The 21,375-nt window shown below is 38.3% G+C and overlaps 1 protein-coding gene across 3 annotated transcripts in view; it reads left to right on the top strand.

Moving 5' to 3' along the window:
• cacna1c (calcium channel, voltage-dependent, L type, alpha 1C subunit) overlaps nt 1–21,375 on the top strand; it is a 229,413-nt gene that overhangs the window by 171,659 nt on the left and 36,379 nt on the right. For all 3 annotated transcript variants that reach the window (XM_086269682.1, XM_086269683.1, XM_086269681.1), the window contains exons 12-31: nt 3,387–3,413; nt 6,650–6,810; nt 6,955–7,028; nt 7,117–7,268; nt 9,064–9,265; nt 9,465–9,585; nt 10,585–10,699; nt 11,362–11,479; nt 11,574–11,643; nt 11,805–11,937; nt 12,078–12,207; nt 14,267–14,326; nt 14,609–14,715; nt 18,673–18,760; nt 18,867–18,974; nt 19,066–19,118; nt 19,208–19,354; nt 19,890–20,091; nt 20,682–20,840; nt 20,925–21,035. In XM_086269682.1, the coding sequence (XP_086125808.1) occupies nt 3,387–3,413; nt 6,650–6,810; nt 6,955–7,028; nt 7,117–7,268; nt 9,064–9,265; nt 9,465–9,585; nt 10,585–10,699; nt 11,362–11,479; nt 11,574–11,643; nt 11,805–11,937; nt 12,078–12,207; nt 14,267–14,326; nt 14,609–14,715; nt 18,673–18,760; nt 18,867–18,974; nt 19,066–19,118; nt 19,208–19,354; nt 19,890–20,091; nt 20,682–20,840; nt 20,925–21,035 (2,338 nt within the window). The remainder of the gene's footprint in view (nt 1–3,386; nt 3,414–6,649; nt 6,811–6,954; nt 7,029–7,116; nt 7,269–9,063; nt 9,266–9,464; nt 9,586–10,584; nt 10,700–11,361; nt 11,480–11,573; nt 11,644–11,804; nt 11,938–12,077; nt 12,208–14,266; nt 14,327–14,608; nt 14,716–18,672; nt 18,761–18,866; nt 18,975–19,065; nt 19,119–19,207; nt 19,355–19,889; nt 20,092–20,681; nt 20,841–20,924; nt 21,036–21,375) is intronic.

Raw genomic sequence — 21,375 nt, 5'->3', positions numbered from 1 at the left:
TCACCGTCTTTCACAGACACACCTTTTCTCCTCCTTCTTTTCCTCAGCTTTCTCACCCATCTTTTGTCAGGTTTAAGGACAGATTGCATCCTGCAGTATTGTGCATGGAAGAATTGCCTCAGATTGCTTATATACTTTACTGATCTCACAAGTCTGTTAGACTACAGTAGCACAAAGCTGTCAATATATTCCACATTGATAAAGTTCTGTTAGAGTAAAATTGGATCGATCTGAAGGGGAACTAATCAGAGCTGCTCCTGGAAGTGTTTTTTTTTTTTTTTTTTTTTAACTTGCTAGTTTATTAGTAGTGCTGTGCCAACTGCCCTTTTTTCCACTTTCTTTTGGCAAACTGTTGCTAAGCAAGCAAATTGAGGGAGCAAAAACTAGTTGCTAGATCGCAGTTCCAGTTAAAAAATGATTTTAATCTCGTTTTATGGTTGTTTTCCTCATATCACAATTATAAATGTGCTATTGCTATCAGTTTGCGAACTAGAGGTTTATCATTTGAACACAGTTTTTAAGTTTATCTAGTTGGGTAGTGAGTGCACACAACTGCTACACATGGTACAAGGACAAAGCCAATCATTGCTTGGGAGCTAATGAATTTTGAAAAGCAAGACATCCTAACTACATCTAATAGTATTCCGTCTTTATTTTTTCTTTCATCTCTCTCTGAGTTTCCGTTCTCTCCCTCTCTACCCACTTTTCTGTGTTAGCTGTTGAAGTGCTTTCTTCCGCCCCTGTGGGAGCTCACAAACAGCTGACTCATTCATTCCCGCTTCGCGCTCTGCTTTCATTTTTTACATTATTCAAACAAATGTGTTGCTTTCTTTCTTAGACACAAGACAGCACAGGGGCCGCGACCCCAGCGGACTTATTTCAGTACACACATGCAAACACACCTGCATAAAAAACTGTTGCTCACGAGCAGAAATGCATTACACAGAAACTTTAATCTTAAATTTAAACTGATTCACTCTCAACCGCAGGAGCGATAAGGCTAGTTGGCACACGTGGATGGCACGCTGTTGTTTATCTGTAGTCTCACTGTCCATCTGTTATTTCATCTTTGTTATGTTGTATGTGTTTATTTGTGATCTGTCAGGCTAAAATAAAAAAAAATAAAAGGGTATGTTATATGTGAGGCTTAAGCTGGAACCAGAAATGAAACATGGAATAATGAAATGCCAAATAAATAAGAAACCAGCAATTTGATACTTACAAATTAATTTTGTAAGTAAACTAATTTTCTATTACATTTCACGACATTACTTTTTTTCTTTTTCACAGTTTCTTTTTCTTTGTTGTCATAAAGTAGTGCTGTGTTCTTTGTTCAAGAACACAGATGTCTCTTTCCTTTACTAAAATTAGTAATTAGACAATTATTTGATTGGCTATGTTGCCTCACTTTAGTCACCACTAACCTTTGAGGACATGCAGTTCTGGATTACGTTTTTTTTTTAAATTAAATATTATTATTGGCTACGTAACGGTTTTTCCAACTACTCACGTTGCCAGTCAGTGTAATAAAGATGATGTATTGCAATACATCCTCATCCCAGGCATTACAGGCTATGGACATCCATGCCATGAAGCTCCAAGTGTACAGTATCTGTACTGATTTTAATGCCAGAGGAGGTTTGGAATTCTGCAAGTGTTGAGTCAGCAGGGTGTTGGTGACTTTTGCACACTACACACCTCCGCACTCGTTCATGGTCTGCCGCTTTATGGCTGCAGTTTCTAAATTCTCCCAGTTTGCAATAACACCACTTTTAGTTCAATGTGAAATATCTAGAAAGAAAGAAATTTTACAAGCTCACTTGTTGCAACAGTGGCTTTCTATTATGGTACCATGGTTGAATTCAGTGATCTCTTTAGAATAACCATTCTTTCACAAATGTTTTAAAGGCAACCTGCATGGCTAGGTGCTTTTAATTCAGAGATTAAGATGTGTGGCCAAATACTTTTGACCACATAGTGTAAGTGGCCGTAGCTAAAGTCATTTATATCTTTCTTGAACTTTCATTTGCTGATTTGGTTTCTTTTTTTAATCTTAGACTATGTTTATATATTTTAAACTATATTTATAGGCTCAGGAGTTCTGCTACTCCAGCAGTTTTAACCAAACCGCATTAGCTGACATGCTGAGGATTAGACGGGTCAGAATATTTAGGAAATAAATGACATAATATTTGCTTTATTATGTTGTTTTCTTGGCGATCAGTAATGCCCTTGGTGTTACCATTCATAACGTTTAATTTAAATTTACATATCCAGAGAATGATATGTAGTGTACCCGTGTCAGGACTAGAAATATAGCCCCTTATTCTTTCTCTGTGAGATTTCAACAAATTTGACATGGAGCATTCCTCCCAGTATTCCGGAGGAAAGACTTCAGAGTATGTCAGTTCTTCTTCACATCGGCATGGAGCTGTTCCTCACAGTACAAGCTACTTTAGCACCCACTGGTCTCGTAATCAAGACGGACACATGAAGACAAGAGATGTGTGTCCTGTCAGCTCCCATATCCAGTCAGTCAGTCAGTTTAGTCTTTTGTTCAGTCAGTCAGTGAAAACATTTCATTGCTTCGGTCAGTGAGCTCGTCGGTTTATTTATCTGCTTTTACCAACATCAGAGTAGTCAGTGAAAACAATCCAAGAGAAGTTTCATGGGGACCATAAAATTTTCAGATCTTTTTAAAAAATGTGGATATAGTTAAACTAATCGTGGTCATTCAGCATCCCCACAGATTTGTGATCAAATTAAATATTTAAAGTCATAAATTGAGTGATTCTTTTTTTTTTTTAGTTTTATTTTTTAGATTAAAATTTTCCACCATGGGGACTCTTCTCTCAAAATGTCTTCCATAATCTCTTGTCCTCAGTTATCCATGTTGTACTTTTTCCCGTTACAGTGGTGAACAATCAACAGACATTTTGTTACAATAATAAATGACGTTTCTTTTTCACACCAGGATTGATTGAAGGAAATTCAAACTCGCAGTTTGCTTTCTTTTGACTGGATGCCACTGTATGTGTGTTTGGGGGTGATTTGTTCAAGAGAAAAGCAGGAAATATAACGGCAAAGTGCATTTTGTTATATTGTACCCAAAATCTGTTCCCAGTGGGTGCATAAAAATGGACAGGCCGTTTTTTTTTTTGTTAAAAGCAGATATGTTCTTTGATCATCCTGTGGAGAGAATCAGCAGTTTTTGTGCTTGCGTATCGGGGAATGTTTGAGGTTGATCAAGAAACATATGCCAAGACATTTGTGATAATAAGGGAAGCTATTCCCCTTTATCCCTCTCAAATCACCCCTTTCATGTGCACCTGTCTATATGTGTGTTATGTGTGTATGTATAATCCATTCTGTTTTCTGTGTTCCAGAATTAGGATCTCCAAATCCAAGTTCAGGTTAGTACATGTTGTTTACCATAGTCTCTTAATTCACCTGCTCTAATGTCTCTAATGCTGTGCTATTTAATTGGTCGTTGGTGTTTTTGTGTGTGTGTGTGTGTGTGTGTGTGTGTGTGTGTGTGTGTGTGTGTGTGTGTGTGTGTGTGTGTGTGTGTGTGTGTGTGTGTGTGTGTGTGTACAGATGTGCAAAAGGAACACAGGCAAACATAGCCTTGCTCTTTGGAGAAACTGTTGCGAATATGTTGTCATAAAGTAGTAAAAAGAAAAGAATCTTGTCTTGCAGAGTTTGATGAGAAGATCGTTGCCATGGTTATGTTTGTGCAGTAAAATAAATTTATGGTAACAATTATTTAAGCTTAGCATTGTAGTTATCAGACTGCAGAGTAGCAGACAGGGGAAAAATATAGAGTGAATGAGATGAATGAAAATGGAAGATAAACAGACAAAAGTTTTGGTGGTAATGTTTAATCAGAAAAATAGATTATTTCTTGCTTGGTAGTGATGTGAACTGTTGCTTAAATGGGGTATGTCAAATAAAGTTTAAAATAAATATTGTAAACAGCCTCGTTCTGTCCTACCACCACATTTAAAGCAAAAAAGTTGCCAGTAAATATGTTAGATTCGCCACTTATAAGCATTTGTGGAGAATATTTATGGAACATGCTCAAATGATTTTTTTATGTCTCATTACAGAAACAAAACACACATCACAGCTTCCACAAAATCTGCATACTGACTGTTTACTATTTGTTTACTCTTTGACTTCTATGGAAACCTAATATGTCCTTTTATTGTCCCTCTCACGTCTCAGTATCTAGATTAAATGCATACATAATACATTAAGACCACACTGGCTTCATTAAAGGTCAATACAGTGGTCCCTTGTTTATCGCGGGAGTTATGTTCCAAAAATAACCCGCGATAGGTGAAATCCACGAAGTAGCCAACTTTATTTTTTACAATTATATAATTACAATTATATATAGAGATGTTTTGAGGCTGTAAAACCCCTCACTACACACTTTACACACTGTTCTCAGACAGGCATGAACTTTTTCACACTTTTCACTCTTATTTATAGACCCTCAAAGTTCAAACCTTTGTAGAAAAAATATGTCCAGTATTACAGAATGAAACCAAAGGCACCCGCGGTTGCCTTTGACGGTGCAAAGCATTTCGTTGACATTGTTGTGTTTGTTGGGGAGAAAACGTACAAACAATTTGACAAGCTGAACGCATTCTGTACTGTACAGAAGACCCACACAAGATTGATTGACAGTGGTCTACAGCCCATCAGGACGCAGAACACAATGCGCTGTCAAAAAAACAAAAAACAAACAAACCAAAGAAAATAACCCCAAAAACCATGAAAAATTGCACACACAAAAAATCCGTGAATCAGCGATGTCGCGAAAGGTGAACTGCGTTATAGCGAGGGACCACTTTACTCCTCAAATAATACACTTAGACTATTTAATTTAATTGCGAGAACAATAAGTTGTTGTTACAGTGATGGAGAAAAAGCTTTTGATAAGGTAAACTTTGGATTTATTGAATCATTCTATAACTTCTGTATACCACATCATTAGCCACTGGCACTACGAATGGAATAATCTCACAAAATGACACACGAAACAGGGGTACTAGGCAAAGATGCCCATCACCATCAGTCTTCTTTTTTCTTTTTTAATTGAGCCACTCATAGCGCCTAAAGTATCTGTCAAAATAAAAATATCATCTGAATCCCAACATCTAATAATAACCTCAAGATTAATCTTTATGCAGACGACATTTGACTTTTCATGCAAAATCCATATTCATCACTACTTGAAACAATGAGCATTATCAAGGAATTCTCAAAAATTTCCAACCATTCCATAAAATGGTCCAAATTCTTCCACTGATATCTCCATAGCGGGGATGAGACAACGAACTAACTATCCCTCTGTACACAAAGTATTTGAAAAACACTAATGTTTCTTGAATTGGAGTCACGGACACGATAAAAAACTGTAGCGTAACGATGCATGCCTGCTTGTGTTGTGAGTGTGTCTCATGTAAAATTCAGTGTGAGCATCATGGCAGAAGCCAGTGTGTGCCATAAATGACTATAAAAAGCACTCACGCACATTTAAACAGAAGACTGATGCAACATATATAGGCAGAGGGAGAAGATTCTCTGGTGGGCTGTGTTGATCTGTTTTAATTAGAGGAGTCACAATTGGATGAAAAATCCTCTTGCATGTTTGCTGCGGTTGACAAATGGGTCAAGTACGCATAATGCAAAGACACCCACATGTGTACAAAATCATGACAAAGTGACTTACAGTGTTTATTTGGAGAAAAAACAATTAATTGCTCGTTCTTTTTTAAAGCAATTCATTCCATAAATATATAATCAGTGTCTAGGCTATTGAAATTATGTGAAAATCTTAAGTGAAATTCATGCGTCACTACTTTTCCACCTGTAGGCCAACAAGACCACAAGCTGCTCTTCGTTAGTGTTTTTGATGTCACTTGACCAGAATAGGACAATTATGAAATTACACTCGACACCTTATCAGTATATGAGCGTCGAAACACCCTTTGAGTGGAGTTTTTCCACACAGATGTGACTGCGAAGTTTAACGCTAGCAATTATCAGAAACAATGACTTTAATTTCCAACATGAGAGAGCATTCAAGGTGCAAAAGACCTGACCACAGCATAGAGGAAGATATTAAAATCACTAAATTTAAAAAAAAAAGGGGGTTGGCATCCTAAAATGAGCTACTTCTCTTTTTAAAGCATTGTTTTCCTTTGTGTTGTGAGACACAATACAACATATTTCACTTTAAATTTGCCCCTTCGATCATTTTTAGAGCGCAAATGTTCTTTTTTTTTTTTCAAACAGTGCATATCTCATGCTCCAGCACAGCTCTTTGTACTGGTTTCTCCTTTCTGTGAAACGCCTTTGAGGATGACTAACCCTCGACCACAGACCGAGGCGTGATGTCATCACTGTTTTGTAGAAAACCTAATTGACTCTTTCTTGTCCTTCTTCCACTTCCTCTATTTGTTTTTCACCATTCGTTTCTTTCTTTTGATTATTTTTCTTGGTTTATCCTATTGCTCGTGGGTCCTTTTCTCTTCCTTCATCTTTCCCTTTTCCCACCATTCTCTGTCCCATCCTCCTACCTCTCTTTTCTCTCCCACCTTTTCCCAACTTATTATCTCTGCTTCTTCCTTCTCAGCCGCTACTCTCGGAGGTGGAACAGGCTGTGTCGAAGGAAATGCCGGGCAGCAGTCAAATCACAAGTTTTCTATTGGCTGGTCATTTTCCTGGTTTTCCTCAACACTCTGACCATTGCCTCTGAACATCACCAGCAGCCTCAGTGGCTAACTGATGTACAAGGTACATTGCTCAACCCACACACATGCACACAAAACAGTAATATGTCTGATCTGGGCTTAATTATTGACCTCTGTGCAATTACTTTCTTTGGCATTATATTTTCATCCCACACTAATTTTACTCCCCCTTTATTTCCCTCCCCAGACATAGCCAATAAGGTTTTGCTAGCACTCTTTACTGGTGAGATGCTGTTGAAGATGTACAGTCTGGGCCTGCAGGTAGGACACTGTATCACTGTTTTGTGTTAACATTGACCACATTCTACCCTTTTTTCTACCTTTAACGTCTGCGTTTTGCTCCTCACAGGCCTACTTTGTTTCACTCTTCAATCGGTTCGACAGCTTCGTAGTATGTGGAGGGATCCTTGAAACCATTCTGGTGGAAACAAAAATCATGTCTCCTCTTGGCATCTCTGTGTTACGTTGTGTACGCTTACTCCGAATCTTCAAAATAACCAGGTTAGTGTAGACCTTAAAGCATATGCATTTGATAAGCAGAAGTTATTCCTTCAGTCCTCCAACAGGCAAGATACTCACCCAGATACCTAATGCTATACTGAACATAAAGTAACATCTTTTTAATAATAATAATATATACTTTATTGATCCCCGTGGGCAAATTCCTCTCTGCATTTAACCCATTCACTCAGTGAAGTAGTGGGCAGCCATGGGCACCCAGGGAGCAGTGTGTAGGTACGGTACCTTGCTCAGGGGTACCTCAGGGTAGCCGTTCAGTGGATTCGAACCCCCAACCTTCCAATCATGGGGCCACCACTCTACCTACTGAGCTAACACTGCCCCGTTTTACAGTGTTTCTATACCAGTGGAGCCTTAATTTTGCATTCAGCAAAGCGGAAACAGAGGATGAAGAACTAACAGGTTACAATAGGTCTGTGATGCAATTACCAAAAACAACAAACAAACTTGGATTTTATTTTGCCACAGTAATCATTTAGTGAGAATTTCCTATTGTGACTAGTTTACATACACTCATTGACCGCTTCATTAGGTACACCTCGTTATAACGGGTTGGATGCAGTTTTCCCTTGAGAACTGCTGTAATTCTTCAAAGCATAGATTCAGCGCTGTGCTGGAAACGTTCCTCAGAGATTTTGGTCCATGTTGACACGATAGCATTTGTCAGCTACACATCCCGTCCACCACATCCCAAACGAGCGCTATTGGATTGAGCTTTAGTGACTTTTGAGGCTAATAGAGTCCAGTTAACGTATTGTCAAGATTAGGAAAGCAGTGGGAAATGATTTGAGCTTTGTGACGTGGCGCCTTATCCTACTAGAAGCAGTCGTCAGAAGACACTGTGGTCATAAAGAGATGGACAGCAACAACAGCCAGGTATTGGACTGGATTCAAGGAAGGATGGATCTATGCTTTCATGTTGTTTATGCCAAATGCTGACTCGACCATCTGAATGTCGCACCATAAATCAAAGCTCATCAGACCAGGCTGACACCAACAACTATGCCACATTCAAAGTCACTTAAGTCACTGCATTAATCAGTTTAACAGGTGTACCAAATACAGTCCAGTGATTGTATATTGGCTTTTTAGACTTGTCAAGGTTTGGGAAGCATAGGGGTGAGGATCCAAATACAGGATTTCAGAAAGAAACCTTAATAACAAAGCAAAGTTTTCAATAGTAGCTTTCAATATATGTAAACAGGAGTAAAAATTAACAAGGTCTAAGAACAAAAAATCAGCACAACAAAACATGCAAAGGCACACAGAGAACACACTGTGACAAAGACTGGACTATTTATACACAAAGGGCTAATTAGGAAATGAATAACAGGAGGGTAAAACACCCACACACAGGTAAAGACAATGGCAGAAAGGCAGATTGGAAGAAAAACATACACAGGACGCACAAAAACACCCACTTGAAAACAGGGAGTAACCAAAACACTCACAGAGATACGACGGTCACATTAACATGAAGACAGAGACAAAGGAACTCTGGAGGGCAAACACATAAAACAGAAACACAGAACAGAGGGAAAAAAACAATAAAGGAAACACTGAAAAGTTCAATCCTACAACTGAAACACTAAATCATGAATCCAGGATGGCAAAACATAAACTTCTTAGCAGGAAACTCCGGCAGCACTGTTAAACTGAAACAGAAACTATCAGACTCCCTTCTAGTCACTTCTAAACTATAAAGAAATCAAAACAGTCAACCTACCAAATATATTATAACAAGACTACCATTTCAACTAAATTTCTCTTCCTTTAGATATTGGAACTCTTTGTCCAACCTGGTGGCATCCCTGCTGAACTCTGTCCGCTCCATCGCTTCCCTGCTGCTCCTGCTGTTCCTCTTCATCATCATCTTCTCCCTGCTGGGCATGCAGCTGTTTGGGGGAAAATTCAACTTTGACGAGACCAGACGAAGCACGTTTGACAACTTCCCCCAGTCTCTGCTCACTGTGTTTCAGGTAATCATGCTCCACTTTTTCTCGTGAAGTGTGTCCGGCCTCCATTGTCACCTTACCTTTGTCCTTAAATGATACAAAAAGTGTAAATTTTATAATGTTGCTTAATTAAATGTAATCTGTCACTATCACGAGGCTGAGGCTTCTTTTAAATGAAAAAATTTTTTTATACGATTTTGTTTACTGTCTTCTGTCTCTACAGATCCTGACCGGAGAGGACTGGAACTCTGTGATGTATGATGGTATCATGGCGTACGGTGGTCCAGCTTTTCCTGGCATGCTAGTTTGCATCTACTTCATCATCCTCTTCATCTGCGGAAACTGTATCCTACCACAACAGGAGGTCCCCATTGTCACAAAGCACTTGCTCATAGGGAATCTTTTGGTTGTTCTAGATTGTTGCAGAGTCTTTCTATTATAATGTCAGGTCCTTTTAGATGTTGGTGCTATGTAAATACAAATACATGGAATAGCTACACCAGTAACCCAGGACATGCGGGCGTGATGCTTATACATGTAGAATTTCAAAATAAAAACATGGTGAATCAGATCCAGTAACTGACAGTCAAATTTGTTTTCTGACAATCTTTAATCCTGTCATCAAATGGATACTGGTGTTGCTGATTGTGATTTGAATCACTGAGTCACATCGGATATCTAACCCCTTGTTAAGATGCAGTTGCAGGGGAAAAGAACACATTTTGCATGCAGATGCTTTCCCTAAAGCTAAAAGATTTTAGTGCGGGCCACTGAGCGTCTGTACTTAAAAGTACAGAGTAGTTAAAAATGTGTTTTTCAGATTAAATTGTTACTATTCATCAGCTTAGCCTGCTGAATCCAAAGCCAGTGCAGGATTAGTCATTTGGCTTTGGAGTCTGCATTCATTGGTTTTGAATGCTGTTTATCTGATCACTTCAACATAACAGTCTATGAACATTAACTGATATTTTTTTTGATTTATTGATTAGCATTCAAATAAAGTGAATAAAGAAAAAAGATTACCACAAAGCAAGAAAGCACAAGACAAGGCTAATCAAAAGGTACTGGCTGAAGCATATGCTTATTACGCCAACCCTTTTAACAAAAGATGTTTTAGCATGCAGCTCCTGTACACAGGGCTCAAAGCAAAGAATAAAACAAAGCAAAAAACAAAACAAAAAACAAAACAAAACTCACTTTTTAACCCAAGCTTCAAGTGGTCATTACAGTAACTGTAGGTTTTGGCTTCCTTTTTTAGCCCCAGGGGTTGCCACCTGTTTATAGCCAGCTTTGTTTGTGATCTGATGGGTCAGCAACATCCTTAACATCACCCCTCTGAACAGATATCCTGCTGAATGTCTTCTTGGCCATTGCTGTAGACAATCTGGCAGACGCCGAGAGCCTGACATCAGCCCAGAAAGAGGAAGAGGAGGAGAAGGAGAGGAAAAAACTGGCCAGGTAAAGCAGAAAACTGAATGGAGGCAGTCAGACAAAAAATTGTAAAGGGATAGAGGGAGATGTTGAGACCCGGCCAATCCAAACAGCACCCAGGGAAAACATTAGCTTGCAGCATCTTGGATACTATTCTTAGTTAGCGTATTGTCTGTCTTGTCTTAATGTTGGTTTAAAATGGAGCACTGTAACAAAAAATAATTTCCCCCAGGGATCAATAAAGTATTCTGATTCTGATTCTGATTCTGATAGCCTATTATTTCTCAAGGTGAATAAGGATGCTGACACTAGAAGCTTGAATTAAACCACTAAAATTGCTTTTTCATACATAGAATACAAATATATTATTTGGCTTTTCTCTACAACAGTTTATTATTTTTTTTTCAGTATCATTGCAAAGATTAATTCCCAGCAAAGATCAAAGTTGAGTTTAAAGTGCAGCTGAGAAAGAAAGTGTTCTTTAGCACAAATCATAAAAATGTATTCTGCTTAGTTGCAATCTGTATTAATCTATGGAAAAGGTGCAACAGAAAATTGTAATTTTCCTCACAGCTGAGAAATACCCCCTATGATTACACGTCTTTATGTTGTCCCTCTGATGTTAATTTATGTATGGAGAAGGGATGATGCTAGAGTTGAGGATCTTCTTGTTCTCTCTCCTTCTCCAGGCTTGGCAGTCCAGAGAAGCGTCATGAAAATGAGAAGCCGCCTCTGGAAGAAGAGAAGAAGGAGAAAATAGAGCTGAAGTCCATTACTTCTGATGGGGAGGCCAACACTGCTACAAAGGTACATGGAGACACACAAAGACTCAGTGAGAATATGTGTGTGTGTTCAAAGGAGTGAGAAAAAATGAATGAAATCTCATACTTCTCCTTGTCAGATTAACATGGATGACTGCTGTGGGGATGAGAGCGAAGAGAAGAATCCATATCCCGCCAATGATTATATAGGTAACACACACCACAGCCATAAATATTATGTGTTCCTATAGGTATAAGGTAAGAGGTGGTTTCATTGAGAATTTTGTCTTTGTTATTATAAAAAACTTTGTTATTATAACATTATATTCCTTCTTTATCTTACTCTCCTCTTTCCCGTTCCTCCTAATCAGGAGATGAAGACGATGATGAGCCAGAGATGCCTGTGGGCCCGAGGCCACGGCCCCTCTCTGACATTCAGCTGAAGGAGAAGGCTGTCCCCATGCCTGAGGCCCGAGCTTTCTTTATCTTCAGCCACACCAACAAGTAATCTTCCTCTCCAACTTCATTTTCTCCGCCCAATATTTCAGTCAGCTTCTGCTGCATTCGTTTTGGCATCCTTTTCCTTTAAAGAGACTAGATGAAAACATTTTGCTTTCTTTCTCGCTTGAACTTTGTTTTTTTAGGTTCAGGGTTCTCTGCCATAAGGTCGTCAACCACAACATCTTCACCAACCTCATCCTCTTCTTCATCCTGCTCAGCAGCATCAGTCTAGCGGCAGAAGACCCTGTCAAAAATGACTCCTTCAGAAATAAGGTAGCATATAAGTGATATAACGCCCGTCTACTCGATTCGAGCGCATTCATAGACTGCTTTTATACTTAAGCACTTTTATCTAACATTCACACACACTCTCACACTTCAATTAATGAATCTGGGGCAAATCAGGGTTCAGTATCCACAGCAGTATTTCGGCAGTATATCTAACAACCTTATGATTACTGGACGACCAGCTCTACTGCCTGAGCCACAGCCACCTGTAAGCATAAAAAAAACCCCATATATAACAATATAAATAAAGTATATAAAGACATACAATGCTGGATGTACAGTAAGGCACAGTAGCCATAATTAGATGCCCACACGCACACTCATTCTGACCTAAATGGATTATAGCTATAGAGGAACCAAAGTTTATTGTGAGTGGCCCGTTACACTTAATGAGATTTCGTCTCGAGCACTGTAACTGTTACTAACTTCATGTTAAGAAGATATGAAACGCCTCTTAAGCTTTGCGCTCTTTTAAACTGTTTTATTAGCCAAAAAGAAAAATGAGTAGTTATTGTATCATTTTGTACACATACAGTGTGAAAATATATTTATGAGGGTGTTTTTTGTGTTTGTTTTGCTAAATGTCAACATTTAATCAAGAAATGAATGTATTTACTGTTTTAGTGTTTGCACAGTCTGTTTTGACAATGTGTAAGAAGTTGTGTCTTTTAATTCGTATGCAGCAGCGGAGACTTCGTGTTTAGCCTCAAGGCGAGCTGTGAAACCGCAACATTTTCAGTTACTTTGCAGTATACGAAGGATATATCTGCAATTGTACTCGCTGTGTGACATCAGCCCGTTGTTCGTAAATTAATGTGGTGTTTATGACTGTAATGGAGCTGTAGTCTAATGTAAACACCATGTGTGCTGCTGTATCTGTTTTTGTGCACAGTTTCCTGTCTCAGTCAGTGAGACGTATTCCTCAGAGGCCAATAAAGATCTGTTTTATTATATTTTCCCTTGCTTTGGTGTAGGATCCTATTATATATTCTATTAGTCTAAACCAATTAACCTTAGTCTGAAACAGTAATGAAATCAAAAAACCTGTTTTTCAGCTTTTCCAGCATTTCTATTTTAGTTCATTTGCACCTGAACATTATCATTATTTCAGTAAGTTGTGGAGTCATTTATGTTATGCTGCAGCTGACCGTAAGTCCTGCTTTTTCCCAAAAAGAAGCACACATTCATTGCCAAGTTTTACCACACATTTTACCAAGTTTAGGGCTTCAAGAGTGCTTCTGCTAATGGGGCACAAATAGATTGTATATAGGCAGTGGACATCACCAACTGGTTTGTAGACTGATGTTCTGAAGCCTCTAGATGAGCATTTTGACTGTTTCTATCTTGTTTTTTTTAATCTTCTGTATAAAAATTTACTTCTATACAATGGATGAGCACAAGAGTTCGCCATCTTTTCAGGCCCAGTAGCTACTGCCATCGTTTATGTACAGACTATGAACCTAAAAAAAGTGCCTTCTAATGCTGTGTTTGGGTCGTGAGTGGCGCATCGGCTAGTCGTACATCTCTGGATTTTTGTAAATCGGATTGCGCCACAGCCACCGCAGCTGAGTTGAGCGGCCGTGTCGTTTTTTTAGAGGCATTTTAATAATATTCCAGCACAGGAGCTCAGACACATACAGATATACAGTTTGAAAACATCCAGTTTTGATTTCTTCTCCTCCTACATTAGTGCTTGTGTGGTGATACTGTCTGAGTGGCGACACCTATCCTTCAGAAGAATACCGCAGCACCTTCCTGCACTGTAACGGCAGGTGTAAATACGGGTTTCTGTTAAAATCACTTGCAGTGGTCAGCGAAGCGACCATTACAGCGGGTATACTGTGGCCTTAAGAGAGTCATGAGCATTTCTGAATTCATTCAGCTTTGCTTTGTGAAATGTTAAACAATCTTGGTTCATTAAGAACTTTGTCATGGCAAATGAAACAGTGTAACAACTTTGATCTCTGTTCATTCAGAAAGCCTTTGCGTGTCGGGCAGGGGTAGTCCAAGTCCAGTTAAAATACAGTGTTGTATTTATTTTCAGATCCTGGGCTATGCAGATCATGTGTTTACTGGACTCTTCACCATCGAGATCATTCTTAAGGTAGTATTTAATGTTTGTGATGCACACTAAAGCATTCATTCACTGTTCATTCAGTTTCTTTTTTTTTTCTTTGCTAAAATTAACATTTGGCTGTCAAATAATATTTAATCATTACAAGCTGGTTCATGTGCTTACCAAAAATTATTTACTGGATTTAGATGTATAGATAGGCAAACTGTAGATGTGGTAATATAGTGTTGTTTCTGGTAAGCTAGCATTAAACCCTTCTAAAATATTGCTGCTCATGGTAAAAGGTAATAATCAGAACTTTGACCCCTGCAGATGACAGCCTATGGCGCCTTCCTCCACAAAGGTTCTTTCTGTAGAAACTATTTTAACATCCTGGACTTGGTGGTGGTCAGCGTGTCCCTCATCTCCTCTGGAATACAGTGAGTACAGTACGATGTTTTATGGTGCATGTGTTATACCTGATCCAGTCACGTTGTAAGCTTTTGTTCACCGATATTACTAACATTTTCCAAATATCATTAAACACGCATTTGTGTTATTGTCTCGTATATAATCACACAAATTGTGACTACTGCGTGAGACACAAATCAAGTGCCTAAGTCGGAAAAAAAAAACGTTAGCAAATTGCTCCGTGCTTTACACTTCTCTGTCTTCTCATAACAAGTTCACACTTCATTACTCCTAATCCGCTGTCTCTTTGTGATGTTTATTAAAATGTTCTCTTCTTCTTGCAGCAAATAACTCATTGAAATGCTGTGATGTTTAATATTCTATACTGCACTTTCTGTCTCTGATGCTTAATAGACTAGACTTCTCGACGTAAGTCCATATTAGTCCGTGTTATAACCCCTTTAACAGACCGTCACCTGAACCGTGTAAAGCTGTCACTTTTTTTGATTTGATATTCCTATAGTCTTGGAGAGTTTAGTCGAAGACTCACCCAAAGCAAGAACAAATAAAACCAAATCTGTCACTGAATGGTTTTGTCGAGTAGGATAACACTGAACTTGTAACGAATGAACACATGCGGTTCTTTTTGAGCCAGATCCACTGCAGAATGCATCTTTTGCAAGCAGCAACATAATTGGTTTCTACCCAGAAAAAGTGTTACATTGAGTAAATTATCCTGGGTCTTCCAATACTCTCGTCGCATTTCATATCCAATTGATGTTAATGAGTTTGTTCTTCTTTTTTTCACTTTTTGTCACGGATTTTGGGGGCAGGTCAAATTCAGTTCTCATATTTCTAGATAAATGCAACTCTCCTGGGTTATAGAAATGACGCCCTAATGCTAGAATCTAGTGGTTTTTGCCTGTTAAAGGTAGCGAGTGAGTGGGATTTTTCTTTATTTATCACAGTTAAAAGAACTGCAATGATGTTATGATCAACTAAACCACTTCTGTGATGTAATTTTTTTTAATTTTTACTCCTACAAAATAAGAACCCATTTTAAGTATAGGCTAAGTTGTAGAGAAGCTGTGAAAAAACGCTCATAAAAAAGCATGTAAAAAAACTACTGTATACACTACATATGACAGATTGCTTGTTTGTGTTGTCACCCCGAGTAAGCCTCATAATGTGACAGCATGAAATATGGCTTACATCAGCTAAGAAGACAGAACTATAGCAAAACAATACCTGATGACCTCATCTATTTTTGCTCTCTTATCGCTAGTCAGAGTCCTTTTCATCAGGTGGATGGCGTGCTTCATCCCTGTCATCAGACTCCGACAGTTAAAATATTGCCTTTTAACATAATTTGATGTTTCCACGAATAACCTAGCAGTTGGTTTGACTGTGATATGCGATCGATAACATCCTACTCCACACGAGCTACCTTTAAGTGCCTTTAACTTCCACATTTCTCTGTAAAAAGTTGCACAGCGGGTAATTTTTTTCTTTTGTTTCTCACTCTTTGTTTCAAAGTTAGCACAGAGTATTGTTTCCCTCCAAATCACAACTTTACCCATCAAGAAAGTCACTCCTTGAAATCTATTTATGTTGACATTTTGAAAACACCTTCTTTTCCTTGTACTTGTGTCACACAGTGGAAAGCGTTTTTGTATTTTTCCTTCATTTATCTGAAAAACTGGCTTTTTAAATAAAGGGAAGCGACTTTGACCAACTCAGCTCAAGTATAAATAATCACGCTGAGAGAGGCCCGGTTCAGATCAGAGAAGGACTAATGCTAAAGCTCTTTCCAGACAGTTACTGTACAACTCAAAATGTCATGGTATTAATTTTATTCTTTTTTTTCCTTTGTATGTAAATCACTTTCTTTTAAAGCTCTACCTGAAAAAGGTCACACCATTTGACCTTTGGCTTGTAGTGACACTCTTTTACAGCACAGTAGTTTGCTTGTAAATGTCTGCCTGTGTCTTTATGTTGGCCCATCCGTGTTGTTTCATTATGTGTGTTTGTCCATATATTATATGTGTTTCATGTGCATTACTATGTAACGGATACACTGTTACTAATATCTGTTTTTGAGGAGCTACAGTTAGGTCCATAATTTGTCAGACAGTGACATAATTTTGGCACTTTTGCCTCTGTGAACCATTACAATGGATTTTAAATCAAACAATCAAGATGCAATTAAAGTGCAGACTTTCAGCTTTAATTTAAGGGTTTTTACAAAAATTTTGCATGAACGGTTCAGGAATTACAACAATTTTCATATACGCTCTCCTATTTTCAGATGCTCAAAAGCAATTGGACAATTGGTGGACTAACATTGATGGCCTGTTCCTTTCTTATTTCATGACACACCCAAACATAATATCTGAAGTGCAAAAAATGTTGCATTTTTAAATATGAGGCTCAAAGAGATGTCAGTGCAATTGAAGGAGGCCCTCATTAAAAACAAAATAAACTAAGGTAATAAACTTTTTCAAAAATCAGAGAGATAGGAGAAACACTGCGAAGGGCTGAAATACCACAAAAACAACTAAGGAACATGATGTATGATGATATTTCTTTAAGATTGATCTTTAAAAATATATTTAAAAATGTGCTTTGTCATTTAATTGTCCAATTACTTTTGATTCTCTGAAAATGGTATCAAAAAATGGCTTTAATTACTGAAATGTTATTGCAAACTTTTGTAAAATCACCTTGAATTAAAGCTGAAAGGGGGAAATTTATTCACATCTTAATAGCTTGATTTAAATCCACTATGGCAGTTTAGAAAAAGTTTAAAAAAAAAGTTGTGTCTTTGTCAGACAAATTATGGACGTGACTGTATGCTTTCTGCTTTTGAAAGTGACCCCTTGATAACTGATGCTAGAACTACTCGTAACATTAACAAAGTCTATTTGCTTTAAACTGTCTAAAAAAGTAAGTATGCTAAATAGTTTCTGTTTATAAAATAAATAACATTAACAACATTACAGCAACTAGCTAGGCATAGAGATTTATTTATTTAGTAACATAATACACGTTGGTCTTCTTGGGAAGAATGCTTTCACAGCTATGGGACGTTAGTTAAAATAATAATAACAGTAGTTTGGTGTAGATGATGAAATGCATGATGTTGAGTTCTGGGTTCTTGGGTTTTTGTTCCTGTTTTTCATGCTCACAGTACCCCCATTGTTTCTTTGAGTTCCTTTTTCGTGTCTGTGTTGGTGTCTTTGTTTTGTGTTCCCACTGTTTCTGTCACCTTGTTTAGTGTTTGTCTTCATATCTCGGCGTTTTTTTCGTTTTACTCTTCTACTTGGAAGGTTAGTCTTCTGTATCCAGTTTTACTTTCTATTTTTTTCCCTCATTGTTTTTACCTGTTGCTGACTGGTGCACCTCTCCCCTCTTCCTAGCTGTGTGCCATCATGTAATCAGTTCCCAGTGTATGTATACTCCGACCTTTCTGTTTGTCATGGCGTCTGTTTTCTTACCTTCTTGTGTTCCCATGGTGTTACATGTTTTTTCATCCTCCTTGTGTTCCTGTTTGGTCTTTTTTGTATTTTGTACAATTTTTCAGCAGCCAAATAAACTGCTCACTTTCAGTTACTTCTCCTGCCTTCGACTTCTGCCTCTCGGTGCTCTCCACTCTAAGCCGTGACAAAATTTCAGTTTTACATTTTATGTAAAAACAAATCAAGGCTGTGTTAAATTCCTTTTTGTATCTGTATCTGTTTTTTGTCATCTTTCTTAATTTCTTGTGAACTTTTATTTCAGTTGTCCATTGTATTTTGTCCATTTTTTGTCATTTCATTAGCTTTTCGTTGCATCAGCCTCCACAGTTTGTGTTTAAAAGTAAAGACTCTACTGAAAGCAGTTTATGGTGTGTGTTGTTCCAACATTACAAATATATTTTTTTAAGATGGTAAGATGTGGTCAATCAAATTGGCAGGTCAGTAGTTTAATCAAATGTGTGTCTACAGGTCCAGCGCAATTAATGTTGTAAAAATCCTGAGAGTTCTGCGCGTGCTTAGACCACTGAGGGCCATCAACAGAGCCAAAGGACTAAAGGTTGACATAGTCACGCATAAAAAATACACACAATGAACACTTGTCTGTCCTCTAAAAAAAGGCATAGACTTATCACTCACTCTTATATTTGGTGGGTTTTTTGCAGCATGTAGTGCAGTGCGTGTTTGTGGCCATCAGGACTATTGGCAACATCGTCATCGTCACCACGTTACTCCAGTTCATGTTCGCCTGTATTGGAGTGCAACTCTTTAAGGTAAAAAAAGGGAATATGATCAGTTAGTTAATGTACTTTTTGAACCCTTTTTTTAAATTTTGACTAAGAAATTGTCTCGTGTTTCAATCAGGGCAAGTTCTTCTACTGTACCGACAACTCTAAGCAGACTCAGGCAGAGTGCAGGTAAGAGATCCCCCCTGCAGACGGCATCTTAATCTTTTTTCTTACAGTCTAACTACATTATGTGTGTGTATGTCTGTTTGCGTCCACAGAGGTTCTTTCATCACATATAAAGACGGGGATGTGGGGAAGCCTGACAAAGCCCCAAGAGTGTGGGAGAACAGTGACTTTAACTTTGATGATGTTCTACAAGGCATGATGGCACTGTTTGCCGTGTCTACCTTCGAGGGATGGCCAGGGTGTGTGTCTATATAACAGCACAGTGCAGATGTTTTTTTATGTATATATATTACAATCCCTTTTTTTATGACCTCTGCCAATTTTGTGGTTTAAGTGAGTGTGTGCATGTCATTGTGTCTGAATTCAGATAAATTCAGAGTGTAGAGTGGGGTCATTCTTACGATCCACATCCAAGGTCAACTCAGTAATTTATTGGTCCAAAATTGACAATAAGCCTTATAGCTGTGGTAAGTGTGGTTTCTATTGTCAACATAGAGATAGTACCGTATAAAGATTTAAAATATTATGTCACATTTGACCCCTGACCTCTTTTTCAAAATTCTGATTGATCTGAAGGTCAAAGTGATAATAATGACATGTAGAGGGTTTTCAGACTGACTAAACTGACTGTTTAAATACATAACAATTTGAATACATGCACAGTGTTCAAATATAATAGTTTTCTTTTGAACTTTGTGAAACTTCTTACTAAACAATGGAATAAATGCAATTTGTTTTTTAAATTCCAGATTTCATTTTCCGTCTCTTTGTCAGGTTACTGTACCGAGCCATTGACTCTCATGCTGAGGATGTGGGGCCCATTTACAACTACCGCGTGGTCATTTCCATCTTCTTTATCATCTACATCATCATCATTGCCTTCTTCATGATGAACATTTTCGTCGGTTTCGTCATCGTCACATTCCAGGAACAAGGGGAGCAAGAATATAAGAACTGCGAGCTGGACAAAAACCAGGTAGTGTTCGTGTATATTTTGTGTAAAGTTACTACTCGATAAAATTATTAGTACTTTTGGAGCTTTTTTGTTTTTGTTTGTATAGTGATAACTTTCTGACTTTAAATCTCGTAGTACAGCAGAGAGATTTTTTTTAAAGGTACAGAGGAGTGATTCTACTGTTCTGACAGGAGCGGGAAAGTCATTGTGTCATTTAGGAGCCACAAGGGAGAAGGAATAAGAGCCAGGCAATGGGGGTTTGACACGGATGAATCTGAAGAGGCTGAACATGAGTTTTAGGGGCAGAACCACTTCAGGAGCCCAGCCAGGAGGAGCTGCAGCAGTTCAAAAAAGATGAGACTAAACCTTACAAAAGGAACGAGGCCAAGGGCCTGCGGCTGTGTTCTCTGACATGATCCATGTTTCAGAAAAAGCATGTAAATGCAGACAGAGGATAGAAGAGTAGTCTAGCTTTTTTAGCGTGCCAAAAGACTTTTCTACAGCTTTTCCTCCATGACTGTCTGGGAACAGGGCGACACACAGCTGAATACATCAGCAGATACATGTAAATGGCAAATGCTCACCTTTGTGTTTGTGTGTGTATGCCACAGCGTCAGTGCGTGGAGTACGCTCTAAAGGCTCGTCCGCTGCGTCGCTACATCCCCAAGAACCCTTACCAGTACAAGGTGTGGTATGTGGTCAACTCCACCTACTTTGAGTATTTGATGTTCACACTCATCCTTCTCAACACCATCTGTCTGGCCATGCAGGTGAGTAATGTGTGTGTACATTTAGAAAAAAACTCCCATAGAACTAACATTGTGTAATGAGTTTGTGTTTTTTTTCCCCTGCAGCATCATGGACAGACCAAAAATTTCAATGATGCCATGAACATCCTCAACATGCTCTTCACGGGACTTTTCACTGTTGAGATGATCCTTAAACTGATCGCCTTCAAACCCAGGGTATGTTCACTACTCAAACAGCAGGCTAGAATAACAGTGATACCTGTGTAGGACTACAGACTAGAGAAATGTGAAAAAGCACAGACAAAGAGACATTTTATAATGTAATGTTAGATGAAATTAGATAAACTCACAGCTCTATCTATCAGTGCTCATTGCAGCCCGGAAGAAAAAGAGTTTAATAGTTTTTTTTAAAGGCTTTTGAGTCACAGCGTTGCAGAAGACGGATTGTTGTGCTCTAAATTCATAATTCTTTTTCATTTCCTTCCTTACGATACGATGGATTTAAACCTTGATTAGAGGAAAGCGTTTATGTGCTTAATCCCATTGTTCCCTTGTT

Source organism: Aulonocara sp. 'chitande type north' Nkhata Bay, linkage group LG17 (genome assembly GCF_057382095.1).
Source record: "Aulonocara sp. 'chitande type north' Nkhata Bay isolate Kocher_YH1m ecotype deep benthic linkage group LG17, A_spYH_male_GT1.1, whole genome shotgun sequence".
Taxonomy (NCBI): Eukaryota; Metazoa; Chordata; class Actinopteri; order Cichliformes; family Cichlidae; genus Aulonocara; species Aulonocara sp. 'chitande type north' Nkhata Bay.
Note: the sequence above shows the minus strand (reverse complement) of the source record. Positions and strands in the feature narration are given on the sequence as shown.